The sequence below is a fragment of the Pteronotus mesoamericanus genome, unplaced genomic scaffold (genome assembly GCF_021234165.1).
Source record: "Pteronotus mesoamericanus isolate MK-2021 breed Mesoamerican mustached bat unplaced genomic scaffold, CSHL_Meso_final scaffold_54, whole genome shotgun sequence".
In the NCBI taxonomy this organism is placed as follows: Eukaryota; Metazoa; Chordata; class Mammalia; order Chiroptera; family Mormoopidae; genus Pteronotus; species Pteronotus mesoamericanus.
The window spans coordinates 46,179,054-46,203,768 of NW_026555321.1; the positions used below are offsets into that span (position 1 = coordinate 46,179,054).

A 24,715-nucleotide genomic window follows, 5' to 3' on the forward strand; every position below is an offset into this window, starting at 1 on the left:
GTGGTGGGGAAAAAAATGCTCCTAACTCAGTTTAAGTCTCAGCTGTGGCATTTAAATGGTTGTGTGACCTTGAGTAATTGACCTAACCTCTCTGAGCCTCAGCCTCTTCATCAGGAAGATGGAAATAATATCAGAACTTAACTTTTAAGACTGCTTTAAGGATTAAATAAGAAATTGCATGTAAAGCACTCAGCACACTTCTTGGTATAAAAATCAGTTGGTGAACAATAACTCCTTTTGTAATTTTCTCTAAAATAAAATGCTGGTATTTCCTAAAATTGTAACCAATCATCACCCCTCTGTCTTAGGAGGAATGGTACTGTAGAAGGCTGAGGCTGCTATTCCTACTGACCAGTAGTTCAGAAACCCTGGGCCTCAGGCCTGAGCAGTCTTGGTATTCTGAATGGTGAATCGTACCTCGTAGTAACTCTGGACAGCGTTCATGAAGGCTTCGTCAGCCACAATCTGGGTTTCCCCATTGAGGAAAGCCTGAAACCGGTCCTTGACTGTCTGCAGCTGCTGTTTGCTGATCTGTAAGAAACACAGGAAGAGGAAACAGTGAGGGCTTGGTCCAGATGTGGATCATGGTACTTTAGGCTGAAGATGCCAGGCACATTGGTGGACTGGAGCCAGCTTGTACAGGCATTTGAGAATAGAATGTTAAATTTGCAGGAATTTTGTGAGGCAGTTGTTAAACATAGCCATTTCAAAAATAATTTTTAAATTACAGTTAAATAAATTATATTAAAAACAAAGTTAATACATATTCAACATTCATTGCTTTTTTATTGTTTTATCACATTTTACTATTACCTGTACTTTTGGGGTTATATCTATTTTATTGTAGAAATGATATATAATGGGGTACTACCCTCAATCTTTTCCCAGTTCTACATTCAGTTACATGTTACAGAAAGCTGATATCAGCCAAGGTAAGAGTAGTTACACCATGGAAATTAGTAAATGCTACAAATGATGGTATTTAGCTTGTTTGTTTTAGAGATGGTTATTACACACATCACTGCATAGGTCTCTCAGGTGGTCTGAAATATTCTGCTTTACAAAGCTATTTTAATAAAAACGTATAGTACTGGCATTAAAACAGACACATAGACCAATGGAACCTAACTGAGAGCCCAGTGATAAATCTACACATATATGATCAACTAATATTTGACAAGGGAGCCAGGGATATTTAAGGGGTAAAGAACGGCCTCTTTAATAAATGATTTTGGAAAAACTGGATATTCACATGAAGAAGAACGAAATTGGGTTCCTATGTTACACATGTACAGAACTTAACTCAAAATGGATTCAAGACTTATATGTAAACCCCCCACAAACTATAAAACTACTAGAAGAAAACAGGAAAAAAGCCCCTTGACATTGCCTTGTCAAGTGATTTTCTGACAAGAAAAGCACAAGGAACAAAGGGAAAAATAAACAAGTGGGACTACATCAATCTAAAAAGTGACAACATGAGACGTGTCCAAGATGGTGGTATAGTGGATGCTGAGCTTGTCCCCCTCCAAGAACACATTGAACATACACATATATTTAGAGCAATTACCTCTCAGAGATAACTATGAGCCAACTGAAAAGATTCTGCACAAAAAGCAGCAGAAAGAGGCTGCATAGAGAAGGTCAGAAAACCATGGGAGCTCTCTGGAAGCTGAGGGAACAACCCAGGACAGGAGGAACTGGTAAGCGCCATTGCTTACATTTCTCCTGAATGTGGATAGTGGGTGGGAGCTCCATCCAGGTTCTCTGGCTGACTTATAGGGCACTGTGGCACGTCCCCAGCCACCCTTCCTGGAGGTAGATCCAGCAGACATAGGAGGGCTCCATAGCATGCACAAGGAACATTTTCAGTTGATTATTGATCAAGTGGGTATAGCAGGGTGCCGCTTCACATACTCCCTGAGATGCACACACAAGGGGCATCTCTACCTGAATAGAGTGAGGAGCTAACAAAATGCTGTGGTACCCACCTGCAGGACTGCCTCATCCAGAGAAAGTGCTGAGATAGTGGGGCACTGCTGCATGCCCATGTGGGGCTGCCCTGCCAGAAGAAAATGAGGAGCTAGCAAAGCTTTGTGGTACCCACACTCAGGGGTGCCTCCTGTGGAGTAGGTGGGGTGTTGCTGTGCACACACAGGGGAAACGGCAGGACTAGTAGGTCATTGAGAAGTAGGCACACAGAGCAGCCTACCCAGACTCTGCTCTCACTGAGAAAATTAAAGCAGACGGCCTTGCAGGCAAGGATGACTATGTAGAGAGGGGAATGGCTGAGCATGTGAGGAGCTGCACTCCCAAGACAGGGAGCAAAACTAGTCAAGTGTGGCCATGCACACAGAGATACCTGTCACACCTAGAGAGAGTGGCACTGGTGGGACATTCAGCTGAAAAGCAGCCCTGCCCAGACACTGCTCTGATCACAGTTAAAGCAACAAGGCATGATAGGAGCACACCTAGCAGCCCCCTCTACATCAGGCAGCCCACCCAGAATACAAAGGTAAGGAAGCAAAACATTCCAGGCTGCCCCACCTGGAGCCTACTCCTTCAAGCCAAGGGTCATATCAGGCACCTCATACACTCCACCTACAACTAGCCCACCCAAACTATTCAACATATAGTCTACACAGAGACTGCTATTTCAAGGATGGGAAGAAAAGCTATTCTATCCACATCACAGGAAGTCAAACAAAATGGGGAGACAGAAGAATATGCCCCAAATGAAGAAACAAGAAAAAAGTCCAGAGGAAAGCCCTAATGCAAAGGAGATGTTACTTGTCTAATAAAGAATTCAAATAAATGATCATAAGAATGCTTAACAAACTTGAGAGTACATAGAAGAATGCAGAGAACATTTCAACAAAAAGATAGAAAATGTAATAAAAAACCAATCAGAGATAAATAATACAATATCTAAAATAAAGAATATATTAGAAGGAAACAATAGTAGACTAGTTAATACAAAATAAAGGATTAATAACCTGGAAGGCAGACTAGTGGAATCACCCAATTAAAATAGCAAAATAAAAAAAGAATTAAAAAAAATGAGGTTGGTATAAGAGATCTCTGAGATAATATTATGTGCCCTAACATTTGCATTGTAGAGATACCAGGAGGAGAAGAGAAAGAGAAAGAGACAGAGAGGATATTTGAAGAAATAATGTTTGAGAACTTTCCTAATCTGGAGAAGGAAATAGACATCAGGTTCAGGAAGTACAGCGAGTTCCAAAAAAGATGAACACAGAGAGACCCACACGAAGGCATATTGCAATTAAAATGGGAAATGTTGAGGATAAAGAGACCATCTTAAAGGCAGCAAGAATGAAACATCAAGTCCCATACAAGAGAAACCCCATAGGCTATCAGCTGATTTCTCAGAAGCAACTTTACAGTTAAAGTGCTTAAAGAGAGTAATCTGCAAGCTAGAATATTTTATCCAGTAAGGTTATCTGTTAGAATTGAAGCAGTTTCTCAGACAAGTAAAAAATGAAGAGTTCCTAATCACTAACCCAGCCTTAAAAGAAATGTTAAAGGGTCTTCTTTATCCAGAAAAGAAAGATCCACAACTGTTGGGAAATGCCCTGCTTGGTTTCAGGAGCTGTAATCCTGCCAAGAGTCTGGAGGGCCCCAAGGCTGGGAATAATCAGGAGGCCTTGGAGAAACAGGCTCCTGAGGAGACATTACCTGTCCCCCTCAGCAGGGATTTAGTCCCTGCCTCTCTGCTTTGCCTTGTGATGGTCGCTGCCAATGACGGGTAAGACCCCTCCGGGGAGGGGCAACCTGAGCCAGGCATTGACTGATATAGGCAGCAGACAAGAAATTGAGGGACATAGAGAAGGGGCAAAAAGGCCCCCACACCTCTTGGCTTGGCTTGGACATGGCCAGAGTCCTCATTGCAGCTGAGAAGCAGTCTCCTTATTTCTTGGTGGTTCCTTCCCACACCTGGCTCAGGCTTGAAACAGTGCAGGAGTCACCTTCAAATCAGGTCTGGCAGTTACCAGGGAAATCAGGCCTAAAAGTAATTTCTTTAAAGTGTGCTTTGTTCTTCCCTCGCATATCTGGCCAGCTCAAGCTGCGAAGGACCTTCACATTATTTACACCCTTTATCATTAAGGCGCTTGCTCTTATCTTCATTCTCTTTTGTTTATACTGGTCTCCCCTTGGACCCATGTAAATCAGTGAATTCCCATCACTTGTTTTCTTAAAAGCTTCTATTCTCTGTAAAACTTAACATACTAATGTAACAAGATTATGTATGCATTCCTGTTACCTAGCCCCACTGATACGTTTTTCAACAGAAGCCTTGGAACAAAGGGCGACCGGGCCTTCCCCACTAGAGGGATGTGCCACAGCCTTCTCCAGTAAGAGAGAAGTGCCCCCGTCTGCTCTCCCGGCAAACAGAGAAGTGTTTGCAACGTTTTGTATTTATCCCCCTCCTCCGTGACAACCCCGGGACGGGCTCCGCGGGTTTCAGAGCCCTGCTCCCACCTCAGCTGGCCCCAGCCAGTTTCCCTCAGGTTCAGGGAGCGCCGCACTCTCTGTGGTGCTGCCCCGCGGGGGCGTGCCCCATCTAGCTGCTGTGCAGTGCGACACACAACCAGAAATTTGAAAAAAGAAATACAAGCAAGGGGGGAAAATCTCATTGGTGAGGGCAAATAAACAATAACCACGTGAGTCAACCACAGAAGAAACTAATATGAAGGTTGAAAGATAATAGCAAAATTAACTATAACAACAATAAAGAATTGGGACACACAAAACAATCATGTACAAAACATGACATCAGAACCATAAAGAGTTGAGGGGGGGAAAAATGCAGTGCTTTTAGAGTATGATTGAACTTAAATGCCTATCAGCTTAGAATAGACTGCTGTAAATACAGATGGATTTATATGAACCTTATAGCAACATAAACCAAAATCATACAAAACATACACAAAAAATGAAGAGAAAGGAATCCAGTTAAAAAGTGATACCACTGATGGACCTCAAGGACATTATATTAAGTGAAATAAGTCAAACAGAAAGATGGACACCACATGGTTTCACTTATATATGGAATCTAAAAAACAAAACAAAATAGAAATAAACAGATATAGAGGCCAAACTGGTATTTGTGAGAGGGAAGAGGGTTGAAGAGATGGCTGGGAAAAGGGAAGGTGATTAAGAAGTACAAACTTCCAATTATAAAATAAGTCACAGGAATGTAATGTATAGCACAAGGAGCAGAGTCAATAAAATCCAGTAAATACATACAGTGTCAGATGGTTACTAGACTTATTGTGGTGATCACTTTGTAAGGTATATAAATATTGAATCACTATGTCATATACCTGAAACTAATATAATATTATAATATTATGTCAACTACAATTAAACTATAATTACTATGTTATATGACAATATAATATTATGTCAACTACATTTAAAACTAAATTAAAAAATAAATGCAAAATTTTGCCTGTTTGACTTTAAAAAAAGTTTCTGCACAGCAAAAGAAACCATCAGCAAAATTAAAATGCAACTTATGGAATGAGAGAAAATATTTGCAAACTATCTGATAGGGAGTTAATATCCAAAATATATAAGGGACTCATACAACTATATAACAAAAAACAATCTGATTTTAAAATGGGGAGAATATCTAAATAAACATTTTTTCCAAAGAAATACAAATGGCTAAGAGGCACATGAAAAGGGATTCAACATCGCTAATCATCTGGGAAATGTAAATCTAAACCACAGGGAGATACCATCTTATTCCTGTTAAAATGGTTATTTTAGATAAAAAGACAAGAAATAAAAATAACAAGTGTTGTCAAGAATGTCGCCATACTACTCAAAGCAATATACTGACTTAATGCAATCCCCTTTAAAATCCTAATGTCATTTTTTAAAGAAATAGAACAAAAAAAATCATCAGATTTGTATGGAACCACAAACGATGCTGAATAGCCAAAGGAATTCTGAGAAAAAAAATTGAAGCTGCAGGTATCACGCTATCTGACTTCAAATTATACTACAGAGCTACAATGATCAAAATAGCATAGTATTAGCAGAAAAACAGACACACAGACCAATGGACCAGAATTGAGAGCTCAGAAATAAAACCACACGTATATGGGTAAATAATTTTTGACAAAAAAATCCAAAACACACAAGAAACGAAGAAGTCCTACTCAATAAATGGTGCTAGGAAATCGGAAAGCCACATACAAAGAATAAAACTAGACTACTGTTGGTCCCCATGTACAAAAATTAATTCAAAATGGTTCAAAGGCTGAAATATAAGATCTGAAACAATATATTACATAGAAGTAAACATAGGCATTAAACTTAGGATCCTTGCTCTTAGAGAAGATTTTATGAATTGGATCTCAAAGACAAGGGAACTAAAGGGAAAAATAAATAAATGGAACTATATCAAACTAAAAAGTGTCTGCACAACAAAAGAAACAGGCAAAAAAACAAAAAAGTAACCAATCAAGTGGGAGATGATATTTGCAAACAACAGCTCCAACAAAGGGTTAATATAAAAAATATTAAAGGACTCATATAAATCAACACCAAACAAACAAATAATTCAATTAAAAATGTACAGAGGACTTGAACAGACACTGCTTCCAAAAAGACATACTAATGGTCGAGATATATGAAAAGATGCTCAACTTCATTAGCTATTAGGGAAATGCAAATCAAAACCACAATGCGATACCACCTCACACCTGTTAGAATGGTTATTTTCAACAAGTCAGGTAATAACAAATGCTGGAGAGGTTAGGGAGAAGAAATCCTCATTTACTGCTGGTGGGAATGTAAACTGATACAGTCACTATGGAAAACAGTATGGCAGTTCCTTAAAAAATAAAGAACAGAGTTACCATAAGACAAAGCAATCTTTCACCTGTATGTCTACCCAAAAAACTCAAAAACATTTATCTGCAAAGATACATGTTCTCCTATGTTTATTGTAGCATTATTCATGGTGGCCAAGACATGTTACCAACTGAAGTGTCCTTTGATAGAGAATTGGGTAAAGATGTGGTACATATATACTATGGAATATACTACTCAGCTATAGGAAAAGATGAAATACTGCCATTTGCGACAATGTAGATGAACCTTGAGAATATTATGCTAAGAGCAGTAAGTCAGTCAGAAAAAGCTAAGAACCATATGATTTTATTCATATGCGGGACACAAAACTGAAACTCATAGCTACAGACAACGGTATGGTGGTTACCAGAGGGAAGGAGGTGGAGGATGTAGTAAAGTGTAAAGGGGGCCAAATATATGGTGATGGAAGAGATTTGACTGAGTGGTCAACGCACAATGCAATATACAGAGTATGTATCATAGAAACGTATACTTGAAACCTATATGATCTTGTTAACCATTTTAACCTCAAGACATTTAATAAAAATATATTAATTTAGGAAAAAGAATGTGGAGAAAAAGGAAACTTTGTGTACTGTTGGTGGGAATGTAAATTCGTAAAGCCACTATTGAAAACAGCATGGCAATTTCTAAAAAATTAAGAATAGAACTACCGTATTATCCAGCAATCCCAAATTTGAATACACACACACACACACATGCACATATATATGTGTATATAGAAAAAAATACTGGCACTCCCATGTTCATTGCAGCATTGTTCATAATAATCAAAATATGGAAACAACCTAAGTGTCCGTCAACAGATGAACAGATAAAGAAGATGTGATTACATACACAATTAAGTGTTATTCAGCCATGAGAAAGAAGAAAATCCTGCTGTTTGAACAACTTGGATTAAACTTGAGGACATTAAACTTGAGGACATTATGCTAAGTTAAATAAGTCAGACAAAGAACAACAAATGCATCATGACATCATTTACAAGTAGACTCTAAAGAAAGCTGAACTCAGAGAAGCAGAGTAGAGTGTTGTTTACCAGGGGCTTGGGGGTGAGGTGGGGGAAATGGGGAGATATTGGTCAAGGATATCCAGTAATAAGATTAACAAGCTCTAGGGATCTAACATACAGAAGGTGATTATAGCTAACAATACTAAACAGGGATTATGAGAGGGGATGAAGGCATTAACTGTAACGTGATATTCATTTCACAATATAAGCATATCAAATCATTACATTGTACACCTTCAATTTACATATGTTTTATGTCAGTAATACTTCAATAAAGCTGGAAAATAAAAAGAAATATCCTGCTAAGTGCAACATGGCAAAGTTGCACTTAGCCATGTTAGAAGTTTTCCAACTTTATTGTGGTTATTACATCTATGACTACATGACAGATGATGTTCAGATACAGCACACACTTCCAGGATGTACATAGGTAATTTGGACAGCCATGCATAATCTCCTGGTTTATCAATTTCACCTTCTTCCCTCCATTTAGGAAAGCCTTCCTAAAAGATTCCTATCTGTTCTCCCCCTTCACCTTTATTTGGCTGTGTCCCACTGTCTTTCAGTCTCAGCTTGAGCAGGCCTAATTGATCAAGCCTTTCCCAACCCTTAGTTTAGGTCTTTCTGATATTCCTGTCATTCCACAGCATGCCATTTTACTCTACTTGTTAGTTATTATTTAATTTCTTAGATGAACTATATTTTCTTGCTATTTTGTTCATTGATGTTTCTCCAGGGCCAGCTTAATGCTTTACATACAACAGGCACTCAATAAGTGCTTGTTAAATGAATAAATGAAGTATACAAAAGCTAAGTTATTTTCAAATATCCTTTAATCAGTTCTAATTTATATAAAAAGTGAAGTCAGCTAAAAACTTTGCTCTTTCACCATTATTTTTAAAAGTTCCACTTCATGGTTGATAATAGGATACTATATTTGAGAACTGCTATTCCAGTAGTAAGATAATTCCAGTCCCCGTTCTATGGACCATTGTGTTATCTTGAAAAAGCTATTATATTCTCTTAATTGGCTGGAGAGTTAAAAGCCTTTCTGGAATAGAGCCAGGTTTAAATAAATAAATGTTATCTTACCCTCAGTCTTCTCACTTAGAAAATGGATAATTTTTCACTTGCAAAATGGTGATAATTCAAATCACTCACTACCTTGGGAGAGTTATAGCTATTCAATAACATAATATACATTTTTAAAAACAATTATGTGTTTCTATATAAATTTAAAATGCTTTCAAATTTAAAGTCAATACAAGTCTTGCTAATTGAAAATAAATCTTAAAGCTATAGGAAACAGAAGGCTGGCTTGAGTTTTGACTCAATCAAAAAACAAAACAAAACAGAGTTTTGAGAATGGACATAGAAAGGAGATGGAGTGACTTATCTCATTTTTGTGATTTTGGGAGAAGTGGGAATCAGTGAAGTAGGGGGTAGGTATAAAGGACTTAGGCTTTTACCAGATTATATTTGTTACTGTCTAATGTTAGCCACATGTGTAATTTTACACATGCTAGTAATTACATTTTAAAAAGTAAAAAGAAACAAGTGGAATGAATTTTAATATACTTTATTGAACCCAGTATATTCAAAATCATTTCAACATGTAATCATTATACAAATTGTTAATGATATAGTTTACATTCTATTTTTATGGTATGTCTGAAATCTAGTGCATGTTTCGCTGACAGTACACCTTAATGCGGAATAACATTGCAAGTGCTCAGTATCACATGCAGCTAGTAGCTACCATTATTAGCACAGGCCTATGGCATAGAATGAGCTCACTTCTAAACCACTTAAGTTCTCCTGTTCTGACCTAGGGATATTGGTATCAGTGGAGTTGTACAGAAAATCATAGTTATTTTATATGTCTTTGAAACTATTGAACTGAAATATTGGGCAGAAGTTGATTCACTCATAAAAGTGACACCATACTATGAATTTTTTAAATTGTTGAGACTATTACAGATGTCCCCCATTTTACCCACTTTGCTCTCCTCCATCAGCCCTCAATCCCCCAGCCTTGAATTTCTTTTAAGCAGGCCAGCCTTAACCGGCTTAAGTCATAAATCTTTACTATACAGTACCAACTGAGGTGCCTCACAGAATTTCTTACTCAGAATTTTTTCCAAGACTGGGTCAACACCAATGCTGTGTGATTTTGGAGGGTGGGATGGAATGGGGTGATGGGGCAGGAGAGGGAATGGAGACAAATAAACCTTTCTTGCCTTTAATACTTAAGTAATTGAAATAAAACTAGGTGCATACCCTCCAAATGATAAACATTGATTGTTGATCCAGGGAAAATCCATCATCATTATAACCTTTTGTTAAATAAGCATAATGATCATTTTTCAAGAAATATTTACAGAGGACCGACCACATGCCTGAGGACTGATGGTTTAATGATCATCAAAACACTCTTAACCTCTGACCTCACTGGCCAGGGCTAGGTACTGAGAAATCAGAGAAATGAGGGATTGTCCTCAAGTAACTTATAGTCTAGAGGAGAGAAAGAAGCATGTAAAAAATGCACGAAGGTACGCTTTAGGACTTCAGAGGAAAGAGATTACAGAATGTAAAATTCAAAAAGAGGCCTTCAATAGGTTCAAGAACATGTATCACAAAACCCCACAAAACATTCCCCACTTTCCTCGACATGTCAAGCTCTCAGTGGGATAGTTAGGGACACGGATTCTAGTGACAGAGTTCTGTTTATGTCTGAGTTTGAACACCTGCCAGTCCATGTTCACTACTTTTTGCACCACTGATTAAGCAAGCATAGTGTTTATTTTGTCACCCCACTAGCTGTGTCTCACTAGGCACACAACTAATCTCTCCGCACCTCAGTTTTTTCATCTATAAAATGGGGCCAATACTGACCTGATAGGATTGTTGTGAGGATTAACCCAGATAAGTAAAATATTCACCGCAGAGACTGGCACAGCATGAAAGCTCAGGCAACATAAGCTGCTGTAATGATTAATCTTCATCTTTGAATCTTTGCACACACTGTTCCTTCAAGAAAGCATGCCTGTCGGAAAATGTTATTTGCAGCTTCAAAATCCAGCCCATGTGCTCCTTCCCAGACCTGCCTAGGTAGTGTTTGCTATTGGCCACTACTTTATTTACCATCCTAAGGGTACATTGATTATGCTGAGTAGTAGTTATTTATTTAGATACCAGTGCTCAGAGGCGGGGTCGGAGTTGAACATGTAGGCTTGTGTTCAAAGAGGATATGGGTTCAAAGTCTGGTAATACCACACATTTCCAAGCTGGCTGGAAAGATGAAAAGGAAATGGGATGCTATATCTAAGGATCGTAGTACATTGCCTGGCACAAAAGAAGAGTCAAATGATAAGGGACAGACCATAAACTAAATGTCCCTAAGGCCCACATGACATGGCCTCTGTCAGCTCCTTGCTTTGTTATTCCCCACTCTGCTACCCACTTACTCTGCTCCAGCCACACTGACTTCTTTTCTCAAATGTATAGAAACCACTGTGCATCAGATCAGGACTCAGAATTGAAGTAATGAGTTCCAATAGCAGAAAACCTGAAAAATGACAGGTAATCATTGCAGAAGTAAGTGCTACAGTAGCATTTGCTAGGGCTATTCAAGCATTGTTGGCTCAGTCTGCCTCATTAAGCAAGGCCTGAAAAGTCTCACTGCATTTCAGTCAGTTTGCTGCAGCATTCTGGAACAGCGTGATATGAGACCTACAGAGAAGACACACATTCAAAGTGCTGGTCCCAGGAGAGGTGATGTGGGAGTGAGAGCAGGCTCAAGTCAAATTGTGACCTTAATAGAAGTCCTTGGGCAAGCAGTTAACTTTGGTTTTCTTCTCTGTAAATAGGAGCTATTCTTTTCTACCTTATAGGATTTTCATGAGGACTCGATGACATGATTTATATAAAGTACATAGTACAGTCTATGGACTAGAGTTAGGATTCAATCAATAAAAGATTATTGTTACGAATGAGTTTTTCTTTTTTGCTTCATCAATCTTTTATTTTCTTTCAGTGCTCCTTTTTCCTTGTTTATTTAGTCTTTTGCAGTTCTGCTTATGTGATATTCTTTACTTCCTTTCTTGGAGGCTGAGAAGACAAGCACCAATTTACTGGCTCCTGTGCATCCATGAGTAGCTATGCAACAGAGGCAGGAAACTAGTGAAGGTCCTCTGGAAAATCTTCTGAAATCTTTGTAAAATGAACATGTCTGGTGGAAGAACCCTTTTCTTTCCTGCTGCCCCCTTCTTCTTCTTAGAATACAAATATTTTGCCTAAATCTTTTGTGTCTATTGTGTGACCATGAAGGAAAGGCCAAGAGCGTCATAGAGATGTTGGTCCTTATATTCTTGAGGAGCTGAGAAAATGTTTGTAAACACCCATCTGTGGCCTTCTCATTACATGAGAAAAAAAGAATCACTATTTGTTCAAGTCATTATGTGTTTTCTCTTAGTTGCAGCCAAATGCTTGCCTAGATATGAAAAAAAAAAATACTTCTAAGGCACTTATTGGTTAATATGCCTCCTTTCACAGCAGCAACTGTATTATAGAAGAGGGGAAGCAATGTTTACCCCTGGGGAATGACTCTAAAATGGCAGAATTCTAAGCATAGGCTATCGGTAATAGAAATTGTTCTGGGGTATGAGTTTTTCCAGTTATACACATAAATGAAGTCCTTCTCTAAAGTATAAGTCAGCAATATATACTACAACCAAATAATAGGAGCTATGCCTTTTCTTTTTTTAAAAAAAAGAAATCATTTTTTGGGAAAAAAATAGTTTTTAAACTCTTCATTATAGAAAGCTGGCAAAATGTCAAGTCAACAAGTTTTTTTTTTAAAACCATAAGTTAGTCTAGAGAGATGAGAGCAATGTTTATTTAATTTCCTTTCCTTGAATGTTATAAAAAATTTATATTGGTCTATTAATTTTTTAATAATAAAAATATCCTCTCCCTAAAACCAGATTAAAATATGTTCTACTCTAAATGAAGTTATGCATCTAGGAAATTTAGAAATTGTATCATGCCAACCAAATATTTACTTAAGTACATATAATTCTTCTCACCTACATTATATACATTTACATAACTTATTCTGAAAAAAGTGTTTTAAATGAGTTTTATTCATTTGGCTTTGAGCAAAAAAAAGATCAGTTTGGAAGACTTCATTATGGAAAAGTATGACTGAATAATTCTGAGATGAAAGTTAAAGCGGCAAAAGTATTGAAGGTGGGCTATTATGGTGGGGCTATGACACTGGACTTCTCTTTGGAACATGGTTTCCTGAAATCCAACCATTCAAGTAATACCTTCATGAGTATGTCCTTTCCATATACCAACTGTACTATTATTTCTTTTATATTTTGCCATGAATATATTACAAATATCATGATTTTTGAAAAATTGAAACTTGTTTTAAGCAATAATATCTGTGAAATCATAGGTTCCATGTGCTAACTATAGTTAAAGTATCTTTAAGTTAATTACTACTTCTAGAAAATGAGCTCTGAATTTTTCAATCATTAAAAAATAGAAAGACCAACTAGCCATGTTATTCCCAAAGACCAACTCGGGCAGTGAGAAAGAACAAAAGGCTCTATATCCTATAGGGTAGTAACCTTAGAAGCAAAATTTAAACATTGATTAAGCTGGAATTCTTTCAGTAAACAATTATTTAGTAGAAGAAAAAAGTTAGGAAACTCGAACATAGAGAATGATTGGGCTAATGGTTGGATTGAAAATGGGATGAGAGGAGGAAAAGGATAGGGGTAGAGAAAAAGATTATTAGAAGATGCCCTATACGTGATCATATGCAGCAAAGAAGCTTAGGAGATGGATCAAGTGTCCTACCTGTGGATGATATGCATATAGTTTTTAAAAATAAGAATTTTTTTTTCCAGTGTGGATGCTTTCAGGCAGTATTCACCTAGATTCTTCTGACAGGTGGTCAGATACAGATTTTTAGACTTGGAGTCCTCATTAAGAGTTTTTCTAGTTGCCATGGTTCTCAAACATTTTGGTTTCAAGTTTCTTTAAACTCTTAAAATTTATTGAGGACTCCAAAGAGCTTTTGCTCATGCAAGTTATGTCTATTGATATGTACTGTAATAGATATTAAAATTGGAGAGTTTAAAATTTTATTAATTAAAAAATAACATTAAATTCATTACCTCTTAACCTAAATAACAGAGTTTTATGAAAATAACTATATTTTCCAAAACAAAAATTAGTGAAATGTCTGGTATCAATTTTATAGCCTTGTAAATCTCTTTTAAAGATTAATAGAAGATGGCGAGATTTTTATATCTGTTTCTGCATTCATCCTGTTGTAATATGCTGTTTGGTTGATGTGAAGAAAAGCTGGCCTCTGACAGATATGTTGCTGGGAAAGGGAGAAATATTTAATAGCCTTTTCAGGTACAAATGGGTATTCTTCTTTGATACTAAACCAAAGTTCCACAAGTGGTATTTTCTTAAATGTTAGTTACAATGTAAAACTGTAAACCATAACAATAAAGTTTTTGTCCTCTATTCCATTAAAATTCATTGGTATATCTTGGTTCTTTGAAAGGATTTTTAACCCATACATGGATTTTTAAAATATACATTGGTCATATGGAACATATTAGTTCATTGAGTTATACAAATATTCCAAATATTGAAACATTTCATTACACAATATGTAAAAATTATAGTTCTTAATATCATTAGTATAAAAAAAAGTCTTTAGGTGTTGGGAATCTGGTTTTAGTGGTGGATTGAGAGCTCAAATTTTATCATTGGCAAAAAATAGTGCAAGTTGTTTTTCTTGACATAACAGGTTTCTTTTCTTTGTTTTCTGAAAAACATCTACTAACTACCTAAGTTTGACTAACATTAGTTTGTCAGTATTTCTTTCAAGTAAAATTGATATTTCATTTTAAAAAATGATGAGTTCAATTGGTAACTCAGTGTCACACAAATCCACTTCCACAAGAGAGTGCTTGATGTTTACTTAGTATTTCATTATATAGAATATTAAAAGATTGTGTCCTCAGGGTCAAATTGAATGAAATGAATAATTTCTACTGTTTCATAAAGAAGAGTATTTGGTAAACCTGGTAGTTTTTAAACAGCAAGAGTGTGGCTGGGAGGAATACAATGACAAGTACAGTCTGGCCCCCCTGTCTTGCTTTGTGCTGTTTTCCATACCAACAGTTTCCCTTACTATTACTTTTACACCACAAGTGCAATGGCCAACGCAATTGAGAAAAAAACCAAAAACAAATAATCTTTCAGCATTATTAGAAAAATCACTCCAAGGGTTTGTAGACCACACTTTGAGAAGCACTGACCTAGTGAATCAACCAACTTGACCAGGTATTAATTCTGCAAGGCAGTTAAGCAGGAGGGGGGTTGTACGGTGATACTGGAGAGGTAGGCAGGGAACAGGGTGTGGTGCAGGGCTTGTGGGCCAGAGTGAGGAGTCCGGATTTAATACAAAGCAGGATGGGAAACCACTGAGGTGTTTTATCTAAGAGAATGACATGATTTGAGAGCACATGGGGTCAGGAAACAGTAATGAGCTCCAGTTCAGCATAAAGTCAGGAGAATGTTTAACGTGAGCTGTGACTTCTGAGGAGAGGAGGGTCTTGAGTTGTGTCCAGAATCTCAGTTGGCAGAGATAGGAATACCTGGGAGATGTGAAGAAGGCAGGCTTGTTGGACTAGGGATGGGAAGGGCACTCCAGGGCAGGGGTACGAGTGAGTGAAGAAAGAGAGAAGAGAACATGTATGGCCTATTTGGAGGACACAGTAAGAATTTCTTTTGTAAATTTATAATTTAGAACTTTCAGACTTAAAAAATGGGGGCAGAGACATTAGAGGCAGCTCTCAGGAACATTGGAAATGAAAGCAGTAGATAGTACCTTTTGACTGAAACCCAGATTAAAAAGCCCAACTCAACAACATATGAAATCACTACACACCATCCTGAATCTTATGAGGGTTAATAGTAAACTTATCAGTAGCTATTATTTCCAAGGAAAAAGTCTAAAAATCTGAATGCAATCAATATATGTTATAGAAGATTCTTTAATGTAACATCTCACAAACCGCGACTTGGACCTTCACTGACAATGATTTTGATAAGAATCTTGTCCTGTCAGTCAAGAAGAGTGAGAGAAGACAGAATTGATCAGTAGTCACTCTCCAGGCTGCTGGGTCATTTTGAGAGATGTGGTGACCTTAACTGATCCTAACAATCTCAATTCATGATCCAGAATGACAGAGAAGCTGCTCTGAAACTGGGAATTACTGAAGACATAGTGTAAACCTTAATGTAAACAATAAACTTGTGTTAATAAGACTGTACTGATATTGGATCATTAATTATAATAAATTTACCACATTAATGCAAGATGCTAATAATAGGGGAAACTGGGGAGCAGATACTGAGAATGTGGGAACTCTGTATTTTTGCTTGATTTTTCTGTAAACCTAAAACTACTCTTAAAAATAAAGTATATTAATTAAACACACACACACAAAATAAAAGGACAAAAAATAAAGGGACTTCAGCATAGTAGTGCACGCAATGGAGACCTAAGCCTGCACAGGGGAGAACAGAAAATCCTTCCACTCAAGCTTGTCCTGAAATTCATAAGCAAGAAAGAGTAAAAGCCATCAGTGTTTGAGAGTTCCATGCTCTAACACCTTGTAGCAATATAAACCAGCTGGGTTGTATGGAGGTTTCAGGGACCATTCTGCACTCACAATGGACTCTGGCATTTCTGATGCACAGCCAAAGTTAAGAGCTTACTTCATGAATTGAACGAGGATGTATTTTTATAAAATATTAAACATATTTTCCTATTCTCTTTAGCATTGTTTGATTATTCTGCAATTTTATGTGAAATAGAGACTCAATTTCTTTTTAGGCAGTTCTAGAAGACTAAACTAGGATTGGGTAGAAGGTACAGGGAAGCCCATTTAGGGACAGCATCATGAGAGACTTTCAATTATTTGGAGTTTAAAAAAATAAATTAGGTTGCCCTATGATGATGCAGAATGTCTGTCATTGAGAGTGTTTGGTTGTTTAGAAAGGATTTATCACTGAACTAAGAATTGGAGTTTGTAGTGGCCATAGCCCTTTGCACACAGAGTTTATTGCACTTTATTCTAGAGAAGTATTTTCTAACCTTAGAAATGTATAATCGGTGGAGATAAGAAGCAGTTAATTAGTTTCTCTAAAAATGATAAATCATTGGCTTTGAATCTCCTCCTGGGTAAGCTACAGTAATATACTGATAAATGTCTAACAACTAGATCTCACTTCTTTAAAACCTATGATTTAGAGTGGGATATATTCATCAGGTACAAACTCGGTCTCAATGCAGAGGTTTAATACATGAACTGCTTTACCTCCCGTCACCCATTCCAGTTTTAATACTAACCTCAAGTAATGAGTCTCCTCCAGGAAGCTGTCTCTGAATACCCTGATAAGGTGTTCTACTCCTATGGCTCCTTGAATTTGTGATTCTCACCACCCTGTATTCATTTGTGAATGTGCATCTTCCCTACTATAGTATGCTCATAAAGGCTGGATTGAAACTGTTCCACTGTTTTCTGCACTAGCAGAGTGCCTGATACATAGAAGTTGCTTATTCAATATCTGTTAGATAAATGGGTATTTTAATATACAACAGGATACACTTTTAAAAAATCCCTGGTGGAGAATGAAGATGACTGTGTGCTCTCTCCAGCTCTTCCACCATGGAGCTGTGTGTCTTTGGGCCTTTTACCTAACTCCTCTAAGTCTGCCTGTCTAAAATGGGATGCAGATATTTATATTTATATTTTATTTATTTAAATTTATTTATTTTTAGAGAGAAAGGAAGGGAGGAAGAGAGAGGGAAACAGCAATGTATGGTTGCTTCTCACGCGCCCCCTACTGGGAACATGGCCTGCAACCCAGGCACATGTCCCGACTGGGAATTGAACCGGCGACTCTTTAGTTTGCAGGCTGACACTCAATCCACTGAGCCACACCGGCCAGGGTTGATATTTACATTTTAAATTCTTGGAGAATAAATTAAGTAATTTATTAAGAAAAAAAAAAACCAGAAACTTGGAAATAAAGCTAAAAGATGACCCTTTCACCTTTGTTGTTGTTGTACAGGGTATCGCCTAACAAACTTACCTGGGGTCACCTCATTCTCAGAACTAAGCTTGTTGGATTTACTTGTTTCTATTGATTAGGGCCTAGTCTTTGTGAAGCTAGAGGTTAACCTGTAGAATATTGATAAGTTGCAAATGATTTCCTTCTGGTTGAAAAACATAACCCCCAAAATTACAGTTTGGTTGACCTGTAGGACAGTATCCAATTCCAAATATAACTTAGCAAACTTATTTTAGCATTCCTTTGCTGGTTGGCTATATAAGTCCCTTATCCTCTAATGTTTTCTGAACCAGCTTTTCCCTCCTGCTGGTACTTTCAATAAGGAATTAAATAAATCTCTAATAGATGCTCACTATCTATCATGAGTCACATTTTTAACTTTTTGAAAATGTACTTTTATTACATATAAAGGTTTACCATAGGACTTGGCAGTTAAGTGTTAGTCCTGATCACTCTCTCCAAGACTTAGATTCTACATTTATAAAAAGAAAAAGTTGGCTGATACTTAACAGCATCCAGTCGGCTTCATGACCTAGGACTCTGATGTGAATGAGATATATTAGAGACAGGCAACCTTGGGCTGTAGGAGATGTGTTCTTGGGGTGAGAGGACACATACTACTGTCCTTGCATAACTCATAACCAAGAGGCTCGTCCCAGGGAGACTCCACAGTCTCTTTCAGAAGTGTTTACTGCTCTGAGAGCTCACAGCAGATAAAGCCATCAGCCCTTTTGCTGAGCTGGATGCTGCCAAACACAAGAGGAGTGAATCTGTGGGCAGGAGAAATTTGAGGATATGTCAGGACATGCACTCCACTGACACACTCCCATTTATTAGTACAGAAGCCATTCCTATGCAAACTTGTTTCTTTCAAAGGACAAGCAGCTTTGAAGCTGGGCGTGGAAATGCAGAGAAGAGCAGATAATCTGGGTCAGCCTCCTGGGCCTCTGACATATTAGGATGAAGGGATAATAACACCTTTGACAACCAGAATGGGCAGCTGAGAATCCTGGAGTGGAAACAGAAAGGGGGCAATGTGGGGCAAGGCTTCTGGGAAGAGCAAGGTAAATTCTGTGAAGAGGGTAAAGAGGACTAGAGTTCAGAGAAAATTACTGCTGGGAGCCAGGGCATGCTGTGTTTGTGTGGGGAGCAGATGGCAGCGGAGTGACTTCAAGTGCACCATGATGTCTGGTACCCAAAACCAGGTAAACCACAAGATGGAACCATGACACAAAGGTTGGGGATTCCAAGTCTTTTCATCTCAGACTCCACCTCTTTGATTTTAAAAATTAATAATAAGAGTCCTGACTGATGTGGCTCAGTGGGTTGAGCAGTGGCCTAAGAACCAAACGGCCACCAGCTCAATTCCCAGTCAGGGCACATGCCTGGGTTGTGGGCCAGGTTCCCAGTTGGGACCACACAAGAGGCAACCACACATTTATGTTTCTCTCCTTCTCTTTCTCCCTCCTTTCCCCTTTCTGAAGAAAAAAAATAATAATACTAACAGATTGGAGAACGCTTCCTCCATTTCACTGAAACTCTTCATTTCCTTTTGGTCCCCACAACCCTTACAATTTAATTGAGATTGAGGGACAGGGGCAGGGGAAAGTGGTGGTGGGGAAGCCAGAGACAAATGGATTTGAAAAAATAAATAAATTAATTAAAAAAACACTAAATATCTATTTCTAGTCATTCATATCCTAATGCTCCATCCACTCCCCACCCCAACCCTGTCAATACTAAGCTCTACTGAAAAATCTGGACTTTTGGTGAAGGTAGAGAAGAAGAGAAGCATTGTTCTGGAATTAGTCACAAATCTCTGGAGAAAGATGAGGATATCCAAAGGCAGGAGACAGAAAGAGAAGAACAATATGAGGGGGAAAGAAAGCATTTCCCCTTCTTGGTAATTTTCTGCACAAGGTAGACTAATGAAGCATTTCTAAAGTTTAACATGAGCACTTACTGTTCAAATTTCTGGAGCTCAAATTCATTCATTCATCTATTCATTCACTCAATTATCAATTGAGTATCATACATTAAGCAATGCTCTAGGCACAGAGGATTCAACAGCGATTTAAAAAGCAGAAAATCTTTCCATTTTGGAGCCACCATTCTAGTTGACCCTCACAATGTCCAATGGATGAGTTCATGTCCATTTCTTAGAATATAACAGAAGAACAGGTAAATTCTGACTCACAATTTTTCACATAGTCATCTAAGGGGAAAATGTTTTCATGGATCAAGTTTGACTACAAAGAGGGCTGAGTTTCTTTTCACAGAAGAATGTACAGAATTTGAAGAGCAGAAGTATTATGTTACCTGGAGGCCAAAACCTGGATAAGAGGAAAAATGGCCTCAGAAATTGTCTTTGGTGCTTAAGCATGGATTCCAGGAGTTTTGAATATAATCTAGACTATTATCTTCCTAATAATACCAACTGCCACCCCTCCAGAATATTCCAGTGGTTTCAGAAAGAAAACAAACAAAATGTGTGGCTTTCCTTAAAGAAAGATGACCAAAGTGGCCAGTGTGAGCCTTGGGTGAACAGTCTCATTGATGTATGTTTCTGGTCTGTGCACCAGGAAAAGGCTAACTCCAGCTTCAAGCACAGTTAGGAATGGTACACTCTTAAGTTTTTCCACCACCAAGAACTTCTATTTTTCCCCCTCTGGATCTAAGTTTTGAATGTCGTCTTGTTAAAACTTTGTATTTATCAAGTAATAGTCTTTCCCTTTTTACTTTTAGTAATCGAAGGCAGAGTAAACTTGAAATTTCAGATCAGCAGTGCCTCTACATTGAATTGGTATAATTCCAGGTCTAATGTTTTAATTATCTTGGAATACTTAAGAGACAGCAAATAAAAACATGGGCTCTAGAGCTGGGTATCAATGTGGGGTTTGAATTCCAGCTTAACATTTACTAGTCGTATGACTATAAGCAAAGTACTCGGCCTATTAGGCATGCTTATAAAGTTAGGTGAAACATGTTAAAAAAGATATATGCACAAGGCCATTTATTGAAGTATTACTTATAATAGCAAATATCCACTACTTGGGGCTGGTTGAACAGACCGTTCTGTCACTATATCATACAATGGAGTACTATCTAATTATTAAAAAGTAGTGGAGAATAGCTTTAGATGTTGATATGGAATGACCTCCAGTGCATATTGTTAATTGAAAAAAATAAGTCAGAGAAATGTGTGTGAAATATGGCACCATTTTTCTAAGAAAAAGGGAGAGAAACACACACACGCTTATACAATTGACCCTTGAACACAAATTTGAACTGTGTGGGTCTACTTATATGCATAACTCCTGTAAACATGATTTCTCTTCCTTATGATTTTCTTAATAACATTTTCTTGTTCCCAGCTTACTTTATTGTAATAATACAGTATATAACACGTACAATATACAAAATGTATGTTAATCGACTGTGTATGTTATCAGTAAGGTCATCAGTAGGCTCTTAGTAGCTAAGTTTTGAGGGGAGTCAAAAAATAATCTGTGAATTTCCAACTGCACAGGGGTTTGGTTCCCCTAACCCCCACATTGTTCAAGGGTCAACTGTATTCCAAAAATGGGAAATAAACAAAAGCTTAAAATGAAAATGATTTCTAGTTGCAATCTATAAAATACCATTTTCCATGAAAATTGATGGGGTTCCTCAGCTACTACCCTGTCTAAGGCATAAAATGTACACAATGAACCTTGTCTTACCAGAAATTAAGGAAGTTACCACAGACTTATGGGATCTCTTTAAAGGACTGAGAAACCAGTTAAAGAAGGCTCACACTGGCCATGAGTGATTTGGGAATCAATAAAAATAATGACTACACAGGATGTGATGTCAAATACATTTAAATCTTAAGAATACTAAAATAAACAAAACAGAACAAACAAAAAAAAATGTGAGGATACTAAGAAACCAAGCCAGTATTTTTATCATATAGATAAAGAGTAAGTATCAAGTTTTTTTTCTTTTCTTGTATGATCTGTACCCCAGAGTAAACAAATAATTGATGAAGGAAACTTTATCTTTAGAGACTTGTTCTGGTTAATACATGAAATAAAACAAAGCAAAACAAAAACCCTGTATTAACCCTCAATGAAGTAATGAATTTAAGAAATTGTCATAAAGTGCTATTAACATTTCCAAAAGGGAGAGAACTAGTCATTATGTGACTAATGATGGATGTACAAATACTACCTCTGAGTTATTCTGGTAAAAGAATCAAATTTTAATGTGATAATCCACCGGATCATGTCACTGCAGTGCAATGGGCAATGCAGAGGATCATGTGAAATAACACAAACAAGGTACAATTAGTAAAATGCAGACTGTGAAAACTCTCCAAGAGAAATGACCTGGTATCTTCAACAAAATGTTTCAAGCAAAAAAAAAAAAAAAAAAAAAAAAAAAAAAGAAGAGAGAGAGAGAAAATATATATGAAGATAAATAAATTCTATATCAATCAATTACAATGCATGCCTTTATTTGGAACCTGATTTCAATGAACAAATTACAAAATATGTGTGAGACTTTAAGGGAGGTTGAAAACTGGTTTGATAGTTGATATTAGGAGATATTGTTAACATATCAGGCAAAGTAATGGTACCATAGGTTATATTTAAAAAGCAGGTCCTTATATTTTAGAGATTCATTCTAAAATGTTTATAGATGCACTGGTGCTATGTCTGAGATTTCCTGTTACATAATTCACTAGGGAAGCGTGGGGAACATAGATGAAATACATTGACAATGTAGTGACAATTAGTAAGCTGGGTGGTGGATACATGAGGTGTTATTACACTAACATCTCTATTTTATATATATACATTTGATATTTTCATAATTTAGAAATAGTTTTTTTTTTTAAAGTTTACTGAGTGATCTAACGCTGGTATTTGGGACAACAGTGAGGAATGTAAGCACCTAGGGTTAGTTAGAGCAATTTAACTTCTCCACCAGGATATGGCTGAGTATCAACCTCATAGCACCACAAGTTTCATTTGCTTATATTGTTCTTTGAACATTTTGAAAAACTGGATCTTTAATGTTACACACCTTGAGTCTTGCTTTTGCCATCCAGCAATTATTTTTGATTCATACCAAAGTAGCCTTCTTATATAACTGCAGTATTCACCCCATTCACAGTGGTGAGATCTCTGGCCATTCCCCAAACTAAGAGAGGCCATGGAAAAAAATGCAATGTGATGATATTAAAGACCTGTCAACTTTCCATCTCCCATCCCTGCCCAAGGTAGTTAAGTTGATGACAATAAGACTAGCACAAGTGAATAGGAAAATGGCAGAATCAATACTTCTTTTACTCCTCATCAGCCATATTACAAGGTAAAAACAAAGATAAGCTTCTCCTCAATGTAAAATTATGAGGAAAACATTTGAAATATAAATAATCATCATCAACAGTGAACTATGCCCTTCCTTGAATATTGTCTTGAAATATATACTAATGATGGTTTGAAACCCACATTACCAGGACACATAAATACCAAGCAGCTAGGATAAAACTTTTTTTTTTAACTGCAGTTATAGAGAGGGCAATTTGAAGGCAGGAATGTTTTTAGAAATGATTCTTTTACTGTGTAATGTCAGAGTGTGTCCATATACTTGATGTACCTATAAAAATCTCTTTAAAATACTGGAAACAATTGTATTAAACTCATTAATCATCTTATAGAGGTTCTGAACTAAGAATATTAGTAAGTTCTATACAAAATTTTTAAAAGACATAAAGATCCAACATTTATTGAATAACAATAGATTGATATTGGGAAAGACATCAACTTAGTGACTGGATTTCCACAAAAATCTCTGTATAACTGGTGCGTAGAACTGAAACACAGATATCTTGTTTTTGAAAGTGCAGCCAATGACACCTACCTTTAATTTGGATCTAAGAATCTTTCTAAAGCATCTATTCCAGTCATGAGCAAGTAGTGAAAAAAAAACCCTCAAAGTTGGCCCTTTGAATTAATAATCCACAAAGCATTAAACACAAATTTTCAAAAATACTGAGCTATATTTATGCATATTACTAACATCAAAACATTAACTATAATTATCTTTTTATGAGATCAAAAATACTTTTCTTCCATTGATAAGCATAATAAAACCAAGCATTATTTCATCTTTGGTTCATACTTTTAAATTTATATATATTATTGTATATATAATATATTAGATAGTATTAGTTATTAATAAATAAGTATTTATAAAGAGGGGGTGTCCTCAAAATGTTTTATTGATGGGACATGTGTTCAACAATTTTTGAATACCATGAATATAGTGATTAAGTGTCTTCATTTTGGAATCACGTTATTTGAGTTTGAATTCAAGATTTATTGCTCACTAGCTATGTGGCCTTGGGATAATATTTTTGCTTCTCTATGCCTCAGATTTTTTGTCTGTAAAATAGGAATATTAATAGTGTCTTCATTATAGCTTCTGTAAAGACTAAATTAGATAATATATGAAGTTATAGCTCTGTCCTTGGTACATGGTGAGTATACCAAAATGCTGGTGCTTTCTTCATCATCATCATCATCATCATCATCATCATCGTTATCACCACCCCATCAGTGT

The 24,715-nt window shown here is 36.9% G+C and overlaps 1 protein-coding gene across 4 annotated transcripts in view; it reads right to left on the reverse strand.

The window, feature by feature from the left end:
- The window catches only part of CADPS (calcium dependent secretion activator), a 460,054-nt gene that overhangs the window by 330,066 nt on the left and 105,273 nt on the right, over nucleotides 1-24,715 (reverse strand). For all 4 annotated transcript variants that reach the window (XM_054595668.1, XM_054595667.1, XM_054595666.1 and 1 more), the window contains exon 2: nucleotides 418-531. In XM_054595668.1, the coding sequence (XP_054451643.1) occupies nucleotides 418-531 (114 nt within the window). The remainder of the gene's footprint in view (nucleotides 1-417; nucleotides 532-24,715) is intronic.